The 19,524-nt window shown below is 52.9% G+C and overlaps 2 protein-coding genes across 5 annotated transcripts in view; one reads left to right on the top strand and one right to left on the bottom strand.

Moving 5' to 3' along the window:
- The window catches only part of LOC146822163 (uncharacterized), a 42,153-nt gene that overhangs the window by 2,528 nt on the left and 20,101 nt on the right, over window positions 1–19,524 (top strand). Inside the window, exons 1-2 of one of the 3 annotated variants that reach the window (XM_085613296.1) lie at window positions 2,343–2,390; window positions 3,359–3,494. The exons of 1 other annotated variant lie outside the window; for it this stretch is intronic. The gene's annotated coding sequence lies outside the window, so the exon portion shown is untranslated. Of the gene's footprint in view, window positions 1–2,191; window positions 2,391–3,358; window positions 3,495–19,524 lie in introns of those variants that run through there. One more of the 3 variants, XR_014963241.1, reaches the window with a different exon arrangement.
- Window positions 1–19,524, bottom strand: part of SNX17 (sorting nexin 17) — a 199,095-nt gene that overhangs the window by 176,783 nt on the left and 2,788 nt on the right. Inside the window, exon 1 of one of the 2 annotated variants that reach the window (XM_085613294.1) lies at window positions 1,878–2,101. The exons of the other annotated variant lie outside the window; for it this stretch is intronic. Coding sequence (XP_085469420.1) covers window positions 1,878–1,937 — 60 coding nt within the window. The 5' untranslated portion in view covers window positions 1,938–2,101. Of the gene's footprint in view, window positions 1–1,877; window positions 2,102–19,524 lie in introns of those variants that run through there. 2 annotated transcript variants of the gene reach the window in all.

The following is a 19,524-nucleotide window of genomic DNA, read 5'->3' as shown; positions in this document are numbered from 1 at the left end:
GCTCACTTAGTTCAGAAGACAAAAATAACTTTCTGTGACTAATGCAAGCACCAACAGAGCTTACACACATTCACTGTTGCAAAACCCAGTAATTGGGAGGTTTTTTCCTTAGTCATGATTGGAAGACATGAAAACAGTTTATGTAGCAATTTTATGGAACCTTTGCACAACACACATAAATTAAAAATAAAACGGAGGAGAGCAAGGGACTGGGACAAAGATTCATTCAAGAACACTCGAGCAGGCCATATGAATCACTCTGCAACTTCCCTAACCCACAAGTCCCACATTTTTCAGCGGCTGGGGCCACCGCAAAACTGCATCTAAAGGCAAAACTCCACCTAAAGTAGCCAGGGGCTCACGAAGTATGCATATATTCCAAAGAGAAACTGCGATTTCGTCACTCAAACTTATAGCTAGATATGTTTTGAACAAGGCGACGTCACACAACTCCGTCCTTCGAAATGAAGGTTAATTATCGTCATCAGTGCTGCACTTTAACAGAGATGGGTCTCCCTGCAGAGGGTGAACTGGCGGGTGGGCGCAGGTGTCACAGCGTGAGGATGCAAGCAAATGCAAACAATGTGAACATCCGGAAAAGGGAGGAGGGACTAAAGGGGGTCATGGCAGAGGGTGGCAGTGGTGTAGCGTGATGAAAATTGGTAAATGGGATGGGTGCAAAGGGAATGGCAGCTGGTTGGGTAGAATGAAAGGTTGCAGGGTGGAGCAGACAAGGAAGAGCAAGGTTATATGGCCAAGAATTGTGGCACTAGTAACAGACAGACATACAGTGCGAATGAAGGGTGTCACAAGTAAGAGACAGGGGTTTCCAGTAGGAATTAAGGCTGGCATAAGCACTATAGGTGGAGGTACAGCGAGGAGGGTGGTAAAGAAAGAGAGAATATAAATGGCACAGACTGGAAGGAGGGTGGTGGTGCTGGAGTGTGGCTGGCAGTGCGAGCAGTGTGCAATGGGCACGGAAGGTGGTATAGACCGTCAGGAGGGTACTACAGGAAGCTGAGGGTGGTAGTATAGGCAGGAAGGTGAACAGTACAGAGATGATGGATGCAGAGGGACACGGAAGCAGGGTGATATGGAAAGGACGGCTGCATAGACAAGAGTGAGGGTGGTACAAGGAGCACCACCGTAGGGGTGTTAGACAGAGAGGAGGACACGAAGCAATGCGGGTTGTGGGGATCGGACAGGCAGGAGGGGGCAGAAGAAAAGCGAAGGATAAGGTGGTGCAAATCAGAGAGTCAGGAAGCAGAAAAGTGGGACAGGCCAAATGGTGGGTAAGGGACAAAGCAGGGTAGTGCGAGCGGTTGGGTAGGAAGGTCCTAAAGGCAGGTAGGAGAGTGCTATACTTGTAACAGCGGTGTAAGGGGATGGTGCAAAGGCCAGGGCGGCATTAACAGCACAGCCCTCCCCCCAGCAAGGGGGATATAGAGCTATTTACAGTATTTAAAGGCATGGGGTGGCACAGGCAGTAGAAGAAGTGCAACCAGGGCCATTGCAAATAAATGCAACCGGGTAAAGGAGAGGCATTGAGTGGGTACCGGGGGGGTGGAGGGTAAGGGTACACTCAGCGGGAAAGAGAGGGAGACTGTCTCTGCAGAGGGGTGAGGGTACAGCCAGGACGATGCTAATGTACCAGTATGATGGGGGACGGAGTAAGAAGAGGTGTGACAGGCACGAGAGATGCAGGAAAATAAAAGAGGGCCGCCAGCTGGCCACAGGAGGCGATTGTGACAACATCCGCAGACAGACAGCGGGACAGCCAGAGATGGGTCGTGTGAAGAAGGGCACAGTGAGGACGGGAACAGAGTAAAGAAGAGGGGTGAGAGGCACAGGGCACCCTCAGGGACCCAATCACTCACCACGTAGGAGGACCCGCCCTCCCCGCTGCGGGTCTCGGTCTCTGGGATGGAGAAGTGCATGTCCCCCGTCTCGCGCGCCCCGCTCCTCTCCAGGCACAGCACGCGCACCCTCTCCAGGCACGGCACGCGCCGTCTCGCGCCTGCCCCTCCCACACCTTCCCCTCTCCTGGAACGCGCCGGGCACCCTGGTGCAAACAACTTCTCGCCACTAACTTCCGGTCGCCATCTTGGATCGGGAAAGGAGCCCTCAAGGCTCCAGCTAGATTACAGTAAGGCCTGCATATATTTAATACACTGTACGCTGGTAGACGAGCATACGTTCAGACGGGAAACGGCATTTACAACGCAGACGGAACCATACGCTCTGTTACAACTCAAACATTACCAAACTTGACTTTACCACACATATGCCTTTACCACACATATGCGTGGTAAAGGCAGTTAGCGCTCTAGATTCAGAGCGGATGGGGCGGGGGGAGATCGAAGGAACAGGAAGGATTGAGCGGCAGCTTGGTGAGTAAGGCTGGGAAAGTTTTTTTTGCTGGGGGCCTGGTTTTAGGGCAGGGGGCTGGGTTTTAGGGCTCAGGGTATAATCTTTACCAATCATGCCCTTTACAACAAAATTCGTGGTAAAGGCACGGGTGGTTAAGACAGCATTAAGGCATGCAATATCATTGCATCGTGGTTCCTTATTGAACCAGTCCAGACACGAAAAACGAGTGGATTCCAATCAAACATACACCCTCACCCCATCACTATTTTTAACTCTAAGGAGAGACACATTGATAAGCGCTTAAAAGTTGTCTATGGCCAAGCGAACAATTGTAAACTATGCCGATGTTTCAACAACTCGTAGTCTAGAGCTGTATTTGGAGTGAATTACAAACCCGACATATCACAATTGACTTATTCTTTTTAGACTATGTACTTTAAATTTGTTCCCCTTCTTGAGGGGTGGGGGGTGGAACCAGATTTTACCTCTGTGAGGATGCGACAACCTCTATTAAAAGCACTAGTCATTAAACTTTGGTTTGCTCCTTATATCAAGAGCCAAGGCGCAATCTTCTGGTGCCATTACTACAAAAGGGTATGGTGAGACTGCATAACGAAGGGCTATAGGATCCCTCCAAATTTGCTTTGCAGTACTTCGTTTTATAAAAGCAGCTTTTTATATTAGGAGGAGATAAAAGTTATAATTAAGACGGTGTTTAACCATTTTGCCCAGGCAATAATTTTATCTAATTGTGTTATTTTGATATGTACAGTATTGGATGTGGATTTTAACTGATGTATTATTAATGCATTGTATTTTATGGCGGAGTAATGTTTATCTTGACTGACTTGAGACATACAGGCAGATTTTTTATCGTTGCAGTTCTACATAGTGCGAACTTGACGCAAAGGTATTGGAGCGCTTTACATGAGCACTAGTTAGTTACATTACACAAGAACACATTCTTTTTTTTTTTTTTTTTTTTTAGGCATAAGGAGATTAAGTGATTTGCCCAGAATCACAGAATGTTGAGCTGACGCTGAGACTCATACCTGGTTCTCCAGTTCCAAACTCGGAAGATTTGCCCGTAATACCACATCCAGCCACACAGACTTTCACTGCAGGTCCGCTGAAATACCAGGAGGGGAATAATAACAAGCATTTGCAATGCAATAGGTCTCGCATTTGCGAGAGTTTGAGCTATTAGCATTGTAAATGACAGTGCCTTTTATTTATGTTTTAAAAAAAACAAACTTAAATAAAAAGCATTGTCATTTACAATGCCAATAGCTCAAACTCGTATAAATGTGAGACCTATTGCATTGCAAATGCTTGTTTGTTTTACTTTGTGGCTGTGTTGCGTTTCATCCTTTCGGTCGCTTAGTTCTGTGGAGCTCGTGCGTTTTTGAGATCTGCAAGTAGTTACAAATGAAGCGTGTGTTGCTGCAAAGGGGGTGTGCAGCTTGAATATTACGCATTGGTTGATGCTCGGACTACTTTCTGTTGCCCCGGGTTCAGTTGGAGATCAGGCTGTGTCTAACTTTAATGAGATCTGTCTAGTTTGTGAATAAGGAATATTGAAGACCTGTTAGTGTTGTGCTACCTTTAACAATTATGGCTGGGGCGCCAAGAGAAAGATTTGAACCCTGTGTGCGCTATGTAAATTTGGAGACAGGTCCATTGCAGGTGCATGGGTCGGTGCCACTGTAACAGCTCATGTCCATGTGTTTCGAATGCATTTTAATAAGACAGTGTACCTCGCCTCCCACCACCTGTTTTTAGAGTCTGTTGAGAAACACACGAGAAAACACTTTGCTCATGGTCTAAACATTAAATGTGATGCACATTAATAAAAAAAAACTTTGGGGGATTCGTTTCATCGTGCAGCTCGTGATGTTTTACAGGTATGGACGTATTTACTGTGCGATGGACGGGAGATATAGGGATGGGGCGGATAGATGGATTGGGACACAGAACGCGGGAATGAGTTTAGACAATGATATGGAGAAAGAGGAAGAAAGAGTAGCGGAATCATTCTGAAATGATTAACTATATATCCAGTAATTAGCTCTTGTTTTACACAACACAAAAAAAATATATATCAAATGGCTCACCATTTTGCTCACATTTTCAACAAACATTTCGCCTTTAAAAAAAATAAACCTGCTTAACTGTCCTCAATTAAACTCATAATACATACAAACCACTTGGCCGCCTGCCTTGTGGTTTCACCCAGCTTTAGGCCAGGAGCTTTCTGTCATCACACCATAAACACGCATAAAAGATGTTAATGCCTTACACTGATCCTCATTTCAGTGACCACCATTCCCCACTAAAGAAAGTGTTAGCAGGGATTTATAAATTAAGCGAGAGACCAGAAAACAAAAAAGGCAAAAACATTTCTACAGCACGCTCAAAACGAGCTAAGTCATCTTTCCGACCTCCCAGCCTTCTGAACATGTTAAATCATTTGGAGAAAAAAAATCATACCCCGAGGCATCCAGATGACTTGCTCACTTAGTTCAGAAGACAAAAATAACTTTCTGTGACTAATGCAAGCACCAACAGAGCTTACACACATTCACTGTTGCAAGTTCTGGGACACCCCCGCGCCGCACGGCCACCAGCACGGCCACCAGCTGCTGCGTGTGCCTCCCCGCCTTCTGCCTCGCTGCCCCGGCTCCGCCGCGTGACCACGCCCCCTGACATCGAGCGGCGTGGTCTGTGCCAGCTTCCTGTCTGTTGTTGCCATAGTGATCTGCTAATTTGTATTGTATTGCATTGTGCTGTTTGCTGTTGTTTTTCTTTCCCCACTTGTGCCTGATATCGCCTTCGTTTTTTCTTCACGCACCCGTCTCCCCGTTGTTGCCATAGTGATCTGCTAATTTGTATTGTGCTGTTTGCTGTTGATTTGTTTTCTTTCCCCACTTGTGCCTGACTTCACCTTCGTTTTTTTTCACGTCCCCGTCTCATCCCTCCCCGCTTCCCGCCATCACCGCTAGCCCCGCCCCTTTTCTTTGTGTACCCTCCCCGCTCCCGCCTCCCAGCTGCTCCGCCCCCCCCGCGCACTTCGCCATATTTGGCGACCGTGCGACGCAGGTGAGTGTGACCCAGTTCTGGGACACCCCCGCGCCGCACGGCCACCAGCTGCTGCGTGTGCCTCCCCGCCTTCTGCCTCGCTGCCCCGGCTCCGCCGCGTGACCACGCCCCCTGACATCGAGCGGCGTGGTCTGTGCCAGCTTCCTGTCTGTTGTTGCCATAGTGATCTGCTAATTTGTATTGTATTGCATTGTGCTGTTTGCTGTTGTTTTTCTTTCCCCACTTGTGCCTGACTTCACCTTCGTTTTTTTTCACGTCCCCGTCTCATCCCTCCCCGCTTCCCGCCATCACCGCTAGCCCCGCCCCTTTTCTTTGTGTACCCTCCCCGCTCCCGCCTCCCAGCTGCTCCGCCCCCCCCCCCCGCGCACTTCGCCATATATGGCGACCTTGCGAACGCGCAGCGGTCACGCGCAGCGGGTGCGCCAAAGGTAAGCCCGTTGTTAGAATCCGGGGTCTCTGGTTGGCGCAGGTATGCACTTGCGACAAGCAGGGACCCTTTTCATCTAAGTCAGGGCAAAGGATCACCTCTTTAAAAATAACCCCTGCTCACCCTCTAGGTAACGTGGCGCGAGCAGTCAGGCTAAATTTCCAGAGGGCATATAGGTTAAGCGTTCAAGTTGTCCCACACAATAATCACCACCCCACCACACAAAGACACAAGGCTGTATTTATGTCCAAAATATAATTCTTTATATAAAAGGTTTTCTTTCAGGCAGGTTGCATAAATACAGTTCTCTTGGTAAAATAATCCAGTTACTCTCAAAATGCTTTACGGGCAGTCCACAGTTGTAAAAATGGCACAGTTCTCTTTAAAATAGGTTTCTTAGGTCTTCTGGGCACTTCGTAGCGCCTTTGGGGTGCCTTTGGCAAGGTTTTTACAGTGCCTTGCCGTTTCCCACGCTTCTCGCGTGAGCCGGAGTACGCTTGCCGAGTCTCACTCTTCTCGAGTGAGCACCGGTAATGCTTTTCAATGCAGTACGGTTAAAACGTAGGTACGGTTCGAACCTTGCTGTTCCCAGGGTAAGTACGGGTCGAACCAAGGCTGTTACGGCTCGAACTCAGCCAAAAGGAGCACTTTTCAAAGCGCCATTATTTCAGCTGGCAGTACGGTGCGAACCAGGCACAAGTATTTACAAGGCGGGTACGAACCAAGGCACTTCACAGGCAGTACGGTGCGAACCAGGCACAAGTATTTACAAGGCGGGTACGAACCAAGGCACTTCACAGGCAGTACGGTGCGAACCAGGCACCCGTAGTTACAAGGCAGGTACGGTTCGTACAAAGGCAAGTACGGGCCGTACTTTTCACGCGCTGGCACAATACCTTGCAGATTTCACGGGGAAGGTTCGTGGCGGCCTCGCGGTCCAGTCCAGGGGTGTCCCACGTCGCGCTGGTGTCCCCAGTGTCCAGGGGGCGGCGGAGCTTCGTGGGGCGCTCGGGCAGGATGCAGGTTGCCACGAAGGGGGTCAGAAGCAGGAGGGCAGCCTCGGGGTGAGATCACAGCGCCGCGCGCTGTTAGCTTCGGCCGGAGACGCGAACCAGGGCACTTTAGTCCTTTGCAGAAGCCTCTACAACCCGGCAGGGGTCACAGGGACTCGGCGCTCAGGCGCGGAGATCTCCACCTTACTTTGCGAGCTACGGCTCGAGGGGGCAACTGTTCACGGTGCTCGGGCTGTCAGGCCTTTACGTTGTTTGCAGCCACGCCAGCAGCAGAAGTCGCGTTGCTCAGCGAGATCAGGGGATGCACAGGTTCTCCGGGGTCAGCTTGCTGAATCACTTCAAGGCACTTCTCCTCTTCTTTCAGGATGGTAGCGCCCACTATTCCTGGGGCGCAGGTCAGGGGGCAAGTTCACACGCAAGCCCTTGGAGATTGTTTTAAAGGCACAAGTTGAATCAAAGTCCTTTTCTTCAGGCTTTCCCTCTCCTTCCAGCAGACAGGCACCCACTGCAGGCCAGTCTCTCAGGCAGAGAGACAGTATTCCTCCTTCAGCTTCTCCAGGTCCTTCTCCTTCAGGCAGAGTTTCTTCTTGGCGCAAACAGGATCTGATTTCTTAGGAGCCAGGCTCCTACTTTTATACACCAATTCTTTTGTTCTTTAGCGCCAGGGGGCCTGGGCCTGGCTCAGTCCAGTTTTTGGAGCACTTTGTTGTGGTGACTCTGCGCTTTCTTTTCAGCAGCAGGGCAGAGACATCAGCCGCTCCACAGGGGGCGGTGCCGGCTTTGTGCTGGCAGAGCACAGGTCTATTCAGAGTCAAAGGTGTACTCCTCCCACCCATCCTGGTGTAATCTCTCTACCCACCACCTGGCAGCCAACCTGTCTCTGGGGTTTCCCCAACCCTGCTCCTTACTGTTGCTAGGCAGAACACACACACAGCGCAGAGGCGGACTGAATGGCCAGATCAGTAAATACTAACTTTCTAAAAGTAGTATTTACAAACACAGGATATTAAAATAAACTTTACTAAAAGAAGTATTTTATTATTCTGAGTCCAGGCATACTAAACATGACTTTCTACCATGCTCTATGAGTCCACTGGGGTCACAGCGTGTAGTGACTCCAGCAGCCCATTCTGGCCTATGGAGAGCAGGTAGCCTTCAATAGTGAAAAACGAAAATGGCTGTAATTCACTATTAAGACATGCCACACACATCAGGGCATGTCCTACCTTATGCCTACAATGCACCCTGCCCTTGGGCCTACCAGAGGGGTGACTAATATGTAGTTAAGGGAAGGTTTAGGGACTGGCAAGTGGGTGCACTTGCGCAGTCAGCGCGACGGTACCAGACCGCACGCAGGTTCTGCAGTGGCAGATCCTAGACACATTTTACTAGGCCGCTTCTGTGGGTGGCACAACCAGTGCTGCAAGCCCACTAGCGGCATTTGTATTTACAAGCCCTGGCACTCCTGGTGCACTCTACTAGGGGCTGACAGTAAACCAAATGAACCAATCATGGACACCAATCAATGTATACATTTTACCATAGGGAGAGCATATGCACCTTAGCACTGGTCAGCAGTGGTAAGGTGCCCAGAGTCATAAATCAGCCAACACCAGGTCAGAAAAAATACAGGAGGAAGGCAAAAAGTTTAGGGATGACCCTTCAAAAAGGGCCAGGTCCAACACAACCCCCTTCCAGCCAAAACGCAGGGTAGACCAATCACCACCGTGATGGTCTTCCCTGCTTGGGGCGATAGAACAAGGACCTGGCCCGCAACTGCAGGGGCAGACTCCATTTCTACGCCAATCTGAACCTATCGGACTCCCTCTGTCCATACTCTCAGGGCCCACCAAGCCAATCCATGGGGAACCCTTCTCCTTGCCTGTGGACACCACCTGTGCAGCACCTAACCTTAACTGGCCCACAGGTGTGTCCCACCAGAGAGACAGCAAAATGCTACAGTGGCCACTGACAGTAGTCAGGGATGAGACCCAGGCCGTATGCCTCTCAGGGCTCTCAATCCTCTGTGGTGCCAGGGAGCAGGGGCCAGTAGCCCCAGGTGCTTGGCACCCTTTGTCCATTCTCCCCCTTGTCAGGTCAGGTATGACATCCTGGCACTGACCCACCAGCCCCGGGACTGTACCCAGCGGCTGGACCAAAGACTGGGGTGGCCTCTCCCACACCCGGTCCTCCTCCTTGGGGCTCTGTACCCTCCCACCTGGAGTGGCACCCCCTTCCAGAATTGCCACGGCACCTGTGGCAGGTGTCCTGCGCAATTCGCCCACCAGTTCAGGGGTTCTATCCTGCAACTGGGTGCCCAGGTCAGGGGGGACACCCTGAACCTGGCCCTTCAACCTAGGGTCTAAACCCTTCAGTTGAGCCGGGGTCAGAGGCGAGGACTCCCTCCCTCTGCACCCCCTTCCAGAGTACTGCCCACTCCCAACTGGCGTGGTACCCCTAGAAGCAACATGGGTCAGGACACTGATTACAGTGGTCCCACCCTCCAGGTCAGACAACACCTGAACCTGGCTTCCCAACCCTGGGTCCAACCCATGCGGTTGAACGCTCGCCTGGCGCACCAGGACTTCCCGGGGAGCACGCATGCCCCCCCTGAGGGTGACACATAACTCATGTGTCGTGTGACAGTCTGCCTGGCGCTGATCTCCAGACCCCTGTCCATCTGACAGTGCCTGAAGATCCCCCAGGACAGAAGTGGTGTCACCATGGTCACTCACGGGGGACGCAGCCCTTCTGGCTGGCCCCTGACCCACTGGTTCTTCCACTGGGGACTCTTTCCCCCTCTCACCTCTCAATCTGGACCTCTGCACCCTCCCAACTGGAGCGGTACTGCCAGACACCAGAACTGATGGAGGCCTGCTTACAGACACTCCCAGCTCACCAGACACTAGGGGATCCCCCTCAACGGGTGGCCCATCAGGACAGCCTAGGCTCCCCGCCTGGTGTTCCCTTAAAGAACCATCCAGGCTCTGAGACTGGGTTTCGGGCACCTGGGGGCACGCAGCCCCACACTCACTCCTTCTCCACTGAGACAGGACGTGAGCCCCTACACCCCTCCCACTACCATGGGACCTAGCTGGGCTACTCTGCACCACTTCCACCACTCTGGGTTGGAAGATACCTGAGCCACTCCCCACAGGGTCACTCCCCAATGCCTCTCCAGACCCTCTGGAATCCACCAAAAGGTCTACCTCCAATGTGAGCTCTCTGCGGTCAGAGAACTCGGTCTCCAACAGGTGTTGACATAGCTCTGGAAAACAGGGACTTAAAATATGCTCTCCCACAATTGGATCACACAGCCCCCTAGCAGGGTTAACCAAACTAGCCTTCACCTTACCATCCAGTGCCTCACACACGTACTCCACACCGCTCTCCTGAGACTGGCAAGACAGTATCTGACTGTCTCTGTCACACAACCCACACTCTTCTGGGCGGTCTTCACACTCACCTACCAGGACTTCAATGTTGGGGGAACCCCTCTCCCTGCGCCTCTCATCTAGAGCCAGTAGAGTGTCCCTCCCGCCACTAGGACTATGAACCCCTGCGCCAGTTACCCTATTCCCTTCAGGGATACTGCGCACTACTGGAGCTACCTCATGCCCTTGAACCTCCTGGTGTGTGTTAACCCCCTCCTTCAAGCCAGGCGCCACATCTCTGGGTGTGCGTACTACTCTTTCAGCACTAGAGAATTCAATACTGCTGCCACCATCTGAGCTGGATTCCTCCTCCCACTCAGAAAAGCTCAATCTCTGAGCTACGCACCTTTCTTGCTGCTGGGCTGAGACACTCATGGCCTCAAGCCTCTCGAGCTCCATATCATATTTCTTCATTAAAAAGTCATGCTCCATTTGCATTTTCTTTTCTTCAAGAGCCAGCTTCTTCTCTTCCAGAGCCAGTTCCAGTTTTGCCAAAGTGACCTCCTGTTCTCTTGCGGCCTGCCTGTCTGCCAGCTCCCCTGGCGACAGGTTTCTACCAAAGCTGTGGACGCTCTCTGCTGGTTCCACTAACACAATCTCATCAGTTGCATTCTGTGACTCCATCCAGGCTTTCAGCGCCTTGTAGAGATCTTTCTTGTTCCTGCATCCTGCATGCGGAACCTTGAACTTCTTGCAAAAGTACCTGAGTTGCTTTTTTGTGTAGTCGTCCAGTTTTGACGCATCCCACTCCCATTCCATCTCAGAGGCTTCAGATGCTGTGCTGTTTGAGCCCGGCATGGCTTCAACGCAAGGGATCTTTTCTTGGCAGGCGAAATTAAATGGCAAAGTTCTGTGGCTTAAGCTACTGGACCGCCTACTGTGCAATGGTTAGCAATCACTGCGCAGACAATTAGAACGCAAATCCGTAAATCCGCACCGCTGCCACCAATGTTAGAATCCGGGGTCTCTGGTTGGCGCAGGTATGCACTTGCGACAAGCAGGGACCCTTTTCATCTAAGTCAGGGCAAAGGATCACCTCTTTAAAAATAACCCCTGCTCACCCTCTAGGTAACGTGGCGCGAGCAGTCAGGCTAAATTTCCAGAGGGCATATAGGTTAAGCGTTCAAGTTGTCCCACACAATAATCACCACCCCACCACACAAAGACACAAGGCTGTATTTATGTCCAAAATATAATTCTTTATATAAAAGGTTTTCTTTCAGGCAGGTTGCATAAATACAGTTCTCTTGGTAAAATAATCCAGTTACTCTCAAAATGCTTTACGGGCAGTCCACAGTTGTAAAAATGGCACAGTTCTCTTTAAAATAGGTTTCTTAGGTCTTCTGGGCACTTCGTAGCGCCTTTGGGGTGCCTTTGGCAAGGTTTTTACAGTGCCTTGCCGTTTCCCACGCTTCTCGCGTGAGCCGGAGTACGCTTGCCGAGTCTCACTCTTCTCGAGTGAGCACCGGTAATGCTTTTCAATGCAGTACGGTTAAAACGTAGGTACGGTTCGAACCTTGCTGTTCCCAGGGTAAGTACGGGTCGAACCAAGGCTGTTACGGCTCGAACTCAGCCAAAAGGAGCACTTTTCAAAGCGCCATTATTTCAGCTGGCAGTACGGTGCGAACCAGGCACAAGTATTTACAAGGCGGGTACGAACCAAGGCACTTCACAGGCAGTACGGTGCGAACCAGGCACAAGTATTTACAAGGCGGGTACGAACCAAGGCACTTCACAGGCAGTACGGTGCGAACCAGGCACCCGTAGTTACAAGGCAGGTACGGTTCGTACAAAGGCAAGTACGGGCCGTACTTTTCACGCGCTGGCACAATACCTTGCAGATTTCACGGGGAAGGTTCGTGGCGGCCTCGCGGTCCAGTCCAGGGGTGTCCCACGTCGCGCTGGTGTCCCCAGTGTCCAGGGGGCGGCGGAGCTTCGTGGGGCGCTCGGGCAGGATGCAGGTTGCCACGAAGGGGGTCAGAAGCAGGAGGGCAGCCTCGGGGTGAGATCACAGCGCCGCGCGCTGTTAGCTTCGGCCGGAGACGCGAACCAGGGCACTTTAGTCCTTTGCAGAAGCCTCTACAACCCGGCAGGGGTCACAGGGACTCGGCGCTCAGGCGCGGAGATCTCCACCTTACTTTGCGAGCTACGGCTCGAGGGGGCAACTGTTCACGGTGCTCGGGCTGTCAGGCCTTTACGTTGTTTGCAGCCACGCCAGCAGCAGAAGTCGCGTTGCTCAGCGAGATCAGGGGATGCACAGGTTCTCCGGGGTCAGCTTGCTGAATCACTTCAAGGCACTTCTCCTCTTCTTTCAGGATGGTAGCGCCCACTATTCCTGGGGCGCAGGTCAGGGGGCAAGTTCACACGCAAGCCCTTGGAGATTGTTTTAAAGGCACAAGTTGAATCAAAGTCCTTTTCTTCAGGCTTTCCCTCTCCTTCCAGCAGACAGGCACCCACTGCAGGCCAGTCTCTCAGGCAGAGAGACAGTATTCCTCCTTCAGCTTCTCCAGGTCCTTCTCCTTCAGGCAGAGTTTCTTCTTGGCGCAAACAGGATCTGATTTCTTAGGAGCCAGGCTCCTACTTTTATACACCAATTCTTTTGTTCTTTAGCGCCAGGGGGCCTGGGCCTGGCTCAGTCCAGTTTTTGGAGCACTTTGTTGTGGTGACTCTGCGCTTTCTTTTCAGCAGCAGGGCAGAGACATCAGCCGCTCCACAGGGGGCGGTGCCGGCTTTGTGCTGGCAGAGCACAGGTCTATTCAGAGTCAAAGGTGTACTCCTCCCACCCATCCTGGTGTAATCTCTCTACCCACCACCTGGCAGCCAACCTGTCTCTGGGGTTTCCCCAACCCTGCTCCTTACTGTTGCTAGGCAGAACACACACACAGCGCAGAGGCGGACTGAATGGCCAGATCAGTAAATACTAACTTTCTAAAAGTAGTATTTACAAACACAGGATATTAAAATAAACTTTACTAAAAGAAGTATTTTATTATTCTGAGTCCAGGCATACTAAACATGACTTTCTACCATGCTCTATGAGTCCACTGGGGTCACAGCGTGTAGTGACTCCAGCAGCCCATTCTGGCCTATGGAGAGCAGGTAGCCTTCAATAGTGAAAAACGAAAATGGCTGTAATTCACTATTAAGACATGCCACACACATCAGGGCATGTCCTACCTTATGCCTACAATGCACCCTGCCCTTGGGCCTACCAGAGGGGTGACTAATATGTAGTTAAGGGAAGGTTTAGGGACTGGCAAGTGGGTGCACTTGCGCAGTCAGCGCGACGGTACCAGACCGCACGCAGGTTCTGCAGTGGCAGATCCTAGACACATTTTACTAGGCCGCTTCTGTGGGTGGCACAACCAGTGCTGCAAGCCCACTAGCGGCATTTGTATTTACAAGCCCTGGCACTCCTGGTGCACTCTACTAGGGGCTGACAGTAAACCAAATGAACCAATCATGGACACCAATCAATGTATACATTTTACCATAGGGAGAGCATATGCACCTTAGCACTGGTCAGCAGTGGTAAGGTGCCCAGAGTCATAAATCAGCCAACACCAGGTCAGAAAAAATACAGGAGGAAGGCAAAAAGTTTAGGGATGACCCTTCAAAAAGGGCCAGGTCCAACACCCGTCTACGCCCGTCCGCGCCTGGACCGCGCCCAGTGCCAGGACCCCTGGCCCTCGAAGACCCCGACCGACCCGCCTGACGTACACCGCCGCCAACCTCAGCGCACTCAACGCCGGTCGACTCCCAGGATGCTACCAAGCCACACCACGACGCACCCACGGACCCTTCAGCTGCCACGCCTGCAAGTTCACCTGCATCCGGACCTGCCCCGCACCAGCACCCGCCAAGTCGAACACCAGCAGCACCCACCTCAAGTGCATCCTGCTCAACACCCGCTCCGTCCACAGACACGCCATCGAACTCTGGAACCTCCTCGACACCACAGCCCCTGACGTTGCCTTCCTCACGGAGACCTGGATGAACGCCTCCTCAGCACCCGACATCGCCATCGCCATCCCAGAGGGCTACAAGATCACCCGGAGGGACCGCACCGCCAACCAGATGGGAGGAGGCATCGCCATCATCCACAGAAACACCATCCGTATCACGACCAGCACCGACAACACCCTTACCACCGCCGAACACCTGCATTTCCAGATCCACACCGACCCGAAGACCACCCTCAGAGGCACCCTGATCTACCGACCTCCGGGACCACGCACCCAATTCAGCGAGGACATCGCCGACTTCGTCAGCCCGCATGCCCTCCCCTCCGCTGACTACATCCTCCTGGGGGACCTCAACTTTCACCTGGAGAACAACAACGACCGCAACACCAGCACCCTGCTCGACAACCTCGCCAATCTTGGACTCAAGCAGCTGGTGTCCACCCCCACCCACCTCGCCGGACACACACTCGACGCAGTCTTCTCATCCAGCACAGACATCGCCTTCAGCCACGCCACAGAGCTTCAATGGACGGACCACAGCTGTGTCCACTTCACCTTCAAAAGAACGATGACCCACCACCACCAGCAACAGGTTGCCCGCAGAAGCTGGAACAAGATCACAGCCGACCAGCTCACCACCTCCTTGAGCCAGCAACCTCCTGCCAGCTCAGCGAACCCCAGCCAGGCCGCAGACAACCTCACGAAGTGGATCAGCAACTGCGCGGACGAGCTCGCCCCACTGAGGACCCCGCCCAGCAGACCCGGCAGCAAGAAAGCCCCATGGTTCACCGACGAACTCAAGAGCTCCAAGAAGAACTGCCAAGCCCTCGAGAAAGTCTGGAGAAGGGAACCAACACCGGACAACAGGACCACCTTCAAGCTTGCCACCCGGAAGCACCACCAGCTGATCCGCGCCGCCAAGAAAACTGCATTCAAGGACCGGCTGGACAACAACGCACACAACTGCAAGGAACTCTTCAACATCGTGAAAGAGCTTTCCAACCCCAGCGCAGGAAACAACGACATCACCCCATCGCAAGACCTCTGCAACTCCCTCGCCTCATACTTCCACAACAAGATCGCGGACATACACAACAGCTTCAACAACCAACCAACGCACACCACGACCGAACCACCACCCCCCACCACCACCCTCCGCGCCTGGACTCCGATCAGCACCGAAGACACCGTCCGCACGATGAACTCCATCCACTCAGGATCTCCGACCGACCCCTGCCCCCACCACGTCTTCAACAAAGCCGACGCTGTCATCGCACCCCACCTGCGAGACATCATCAACACATCCTTCGACACCGCCACCTTCCCTGAGAGCTGGAAGCACGCCGAACTCAGCGCTCTACTCAAGAAACCCACAGCGGACCCCACCGAACTCAAGAATTACCGCCCCATTTCGCTCCTCCCGTTTCCAGCCAAAGTCATCGAGAAGACCGTCAACAAGCAGCTGGCCGCCTTCCTTGAGATGAATGGATCCCTCGACCCCTCACAGTCTGGCTTCCGAGCCAACCACAGCACCGAGACCGCCCTCATCGCCGCCACCGATGACATCCGAGCCCTGATGGACAACAGAGAAACAGCGGCCCTCATCCTCCTAGACCTCTCCGCGGCATTCGACACTGTCTGCCACCGCACCCTAGTACAGCGCCTCAGCAACGTCGGAATCCAGGAGAAGGCTCTGGAATGGATCATCTCCTTCCTCGACGGAAGGACACAGAGAGTCCGCCTACCACCGTACAAGTCAGAGGCCACCGAAGTCATCTGCGGCGTCCCTCAAGGATCCTCGCTGAGCCCCACCCTCTTCAACGTCTACATGAGCACCCTCGCGGCCATCGCACGCCAACACAACCTCAACATAATCTCCTACGCCGACGACACCCAGCTGATCCTCTCCCTGACCAACGACCCCGCCGCCGCCAGAGCCAATCTGCACGAAGGGATGAAAGAGGTAGCCGAGTGGATGACGACCAGCCGCCTGAAACTGAACTCAGACAAGACGGAGGTCCTCATCCTAGGCTCTTCACCCTCCGCCTGGGACGACTCCTGGTGGCCCCCCGCCCTCGGCACCGCACCCAAACCGACAGACCACGCACGCAACCTGGGCTTCATCCTGGACTCCTCTCTCTCCATGACCAGGCAAGTCAACACCGTCTCCTCGGCGTGCTTCAACATCCTACGCATGCTACGGAAGATCTTCTGGTGGATCCCCACCGAGACCAGGAAGACCGTCACCCAGGCCCTCGTCACCAGTCGACTGGACTACGGCAACACCCTCTACGCCGGCACCACCGCCAAGCTCCAGAAGAGACTCAAGCGGATCCGGAACGCCTCAGCCAGACTCATCCTCGACATCCCGCGAACCAGCCACATCTCCGGACATCTCAGAGACCTGCATTGGCTCCCCGTCAACAAAAGAATCACCTTCCGCCTCCTCACCCACGCACACAAAGCCCTACACGACCAAGGCCCGAGCTACCTCAACAACCGAATCAACTTCTACGCTCCCAAACGCCACCTCCGCTCAGCCAACCACGCCCTCGCCGCCGTCCCCCGCATCCGAAGAGCGACAACAGGAGGAAGGTCCTTCTCCTACCTGGCCGCCAAGACCTGGAACTCCCTCCCGACCGACCTGCGCCTGACCCAAGACCACCTCTCCTTCAGGAAGAAGCTGAAGACCTGGCTGTTCGAGCAGTAACGGCAACCCCCTCCCCCCAGCGCCTTGAGACCCTATGGGTAGGTAGTGCGCTCTATAAATGTCCTTGATTGATTGATTGATTGAAACCCAGTAATTGGAAGGTTTTTTCCTTAGTCATGATTGGAAGACATGAAAACAGTTTATGTAGCAATTTTATGGAACCTTTGCACAACACACATAAATTAAAAATAAAACGGAGGAGAGCAAGGGACAGGGACAAAGATTCATTCAAGAACACTCGAGCAGGCCAAATGAATCACTCTGCAACTTCCCTAACCCACAAGTCCCACATTTTTCAGCGGCTGGGGCCACCGCAAAACTGCATCTAAAGGCAAAACTCCACCTAAAGTAGCCAGGGGCTCACGAAGTATGCATATATTCCAAAGAGAAACTGCGATTTCGTCACTCAAACTTATAGCTAGATATGTTTTGAACAAGGCGACGTCACACAACTCCGTCCTTCGAAATGAAGGTTAATTATCGTCATCAGTGCTGCACTTTAACAGAGATGGGTCTCCCTGCAGAGGGTGAACTGGCGGGTGGGCGCAGGTGTCGCAGCGTGAGGATGCAAGCAAATGCAAACAATGTGAACATCCGGAAAAGGGAGGAGGGACTAAAGGGGGTCATGGCAGAGGGTGGCAGTGGTGTAGCGTGATGAAAATTGGTAAATGGGATGGCAGCAAGGTCACAAAGGGAATGGCAGCTGGTTGGGTAGAATGAAAGGTTGCAGGGTGGAGCAGACAAGGAAGAGCAAGGTTATATGGCCAAGAATTGTGGCACTAGTAACAGACAGACATACAGTGTGAATGAAGGGTGTCACAAGTAAGAGACAGGGGTTTCCAGTAGGAATTAAGGCTGGCATAAGCACTATAGGTGGAGGTACAGCGAGGAGGGTGGTAAAGAAAGAGAGAATATAAATGGCACAGACTGGAAGGAGGGTGGTGGTGCTGGAGTGTGGCTGGCAGTGCGAGCAGTGTGCAATGGGCACGGAAGGTGGTATAGACCGTCAGGAGGGTACTACAGGAAGCTGAGGGTGGTAGTATAGGCAGGAAGGTGAACAGTACAGAGATGATGGATGCAGAGGGACACGGAAGCAGGGTGATATGGAAAGGACGGCTGCATAGACAAGAGTGAGGGTGGTACAAGGAGCACCACCGTAGGGGTGTTAGACAGACAGGAGGACACGAAGCAATGCGGGTTGTGGGGATCGGACAGGCAGGAGGGGGCAGAAGAAAAGCGAAGGATAAGGTGGTGCAAATCAGAGAGTCAGGAAGCAGAAAAGTGGGACAGGCCAAATGGTGGGTAAGGGACAAAGCAGGGTAGTACGAGCGGTTGGGTAGGAAGGTCCTAAAGGCAGGTAGGAGAGTGCTATACTTGTAACAGCGGTGTAAGGGGATGGTGCAAAGGCCAGGGCGGCATTAACAGCACAGCCCTCCCCCCAGCAAGGGGGATATAGAGATATTTACAGTATTTAAAGGCATGGGGTGGCACAGGCAGTAGAAGAAGTGCAACCAGGGCCCTTGCAAATAAATGCAACCGGGTAAAGGAGAGGCATTGAGTGGGTACCGGGGGGTGGAGGGTAAGGGTACACTCAGCGGGGAAGAGAGGGAGACTGTCTCTGCAGAGGGGTGAGGGTACAGCCAGGACGATGCTAATGTACCAGTATGATGGGGGACGGAGTAAGAAGAGGTGTGACAGGCACGAGAGATGCAGGAAAATAAAAGAGGACCGCCAGCTGGCCACAGGAGGCGATTGTGACAACATCCGCAGACAGACAGCGGGACAGCCAGAGATGGGTCGTGTGAAGAAGGGCACAGTGAGGACGGGAACAGAGTAAAGAAGAGGGGTGAGAGGCACAGGGCACCCTCAGGGACCCAATCACTCACCACGTAGGAGGACCCGCCCTCCCCGCTGCGGGTCTCGGTCTCTGGGATGGAGAAGTGCATGTCCCCCATCTCGCGCGCCCCGCTCCTCTCCAGGCACGGCACGCGCACCCTCTCCAGGCACGGCACGCGCTGTCTCGCGCCTGCCCCTCTCACACCTTCCCCTCTCCTGGAACGCGCCGGGCACCCTGGTGCAAACAACTTCTCGCCACTAACTTCCGGTCGCCATCTTGGATCGGGAAAGGAGCCCTCAAGGCAGAGGTTGCGCGATCCCACTCAAGGCAGAGGTGGCGCGATCCCAGTGGTAGCGGTTTATGAGCGTTAACTGCGCAAGAGATAGTGTTCGCAGTGAAGAATCGGTTCTTGAACATACGGATGTGTTATCTTGCAGGCACATTGTGCTTTTCGGATACAGTTTGTAGTGTTGTATCATAACATTGTGAGGTTATAAAATATAAATAATACAGCACTCCTGTACGTCAGTGTTTGGCTCGTGAAAACATTATAAATGTGCGTTGCATGGTAGCCATTGTCGAATCAGGCACAATCTCAAGGCTGTATGACTTATCACCGCTTGTACGTTATGCCCCTATGGTCATGTCCTGACTTTAACATGGCGTCGA

This window comes from Triturus cristatus, chromosome 6, assembly GCF_964204655.1.
Source record: "Triturus cristatus chromosome 6, aTriCri1.1, whole genome shotgun sequence".
In the NCBI taxonomy this organism is placed as follows: domain Eukaryota; kingdom Metazoa; phylum Chordata; class Amphibia; order Caudata; family Salamandridae; genus Triturus; species Triturus cristatus.
This window is presented reverse-complemented; position numbering and strand designations above follow the sequence as displayed.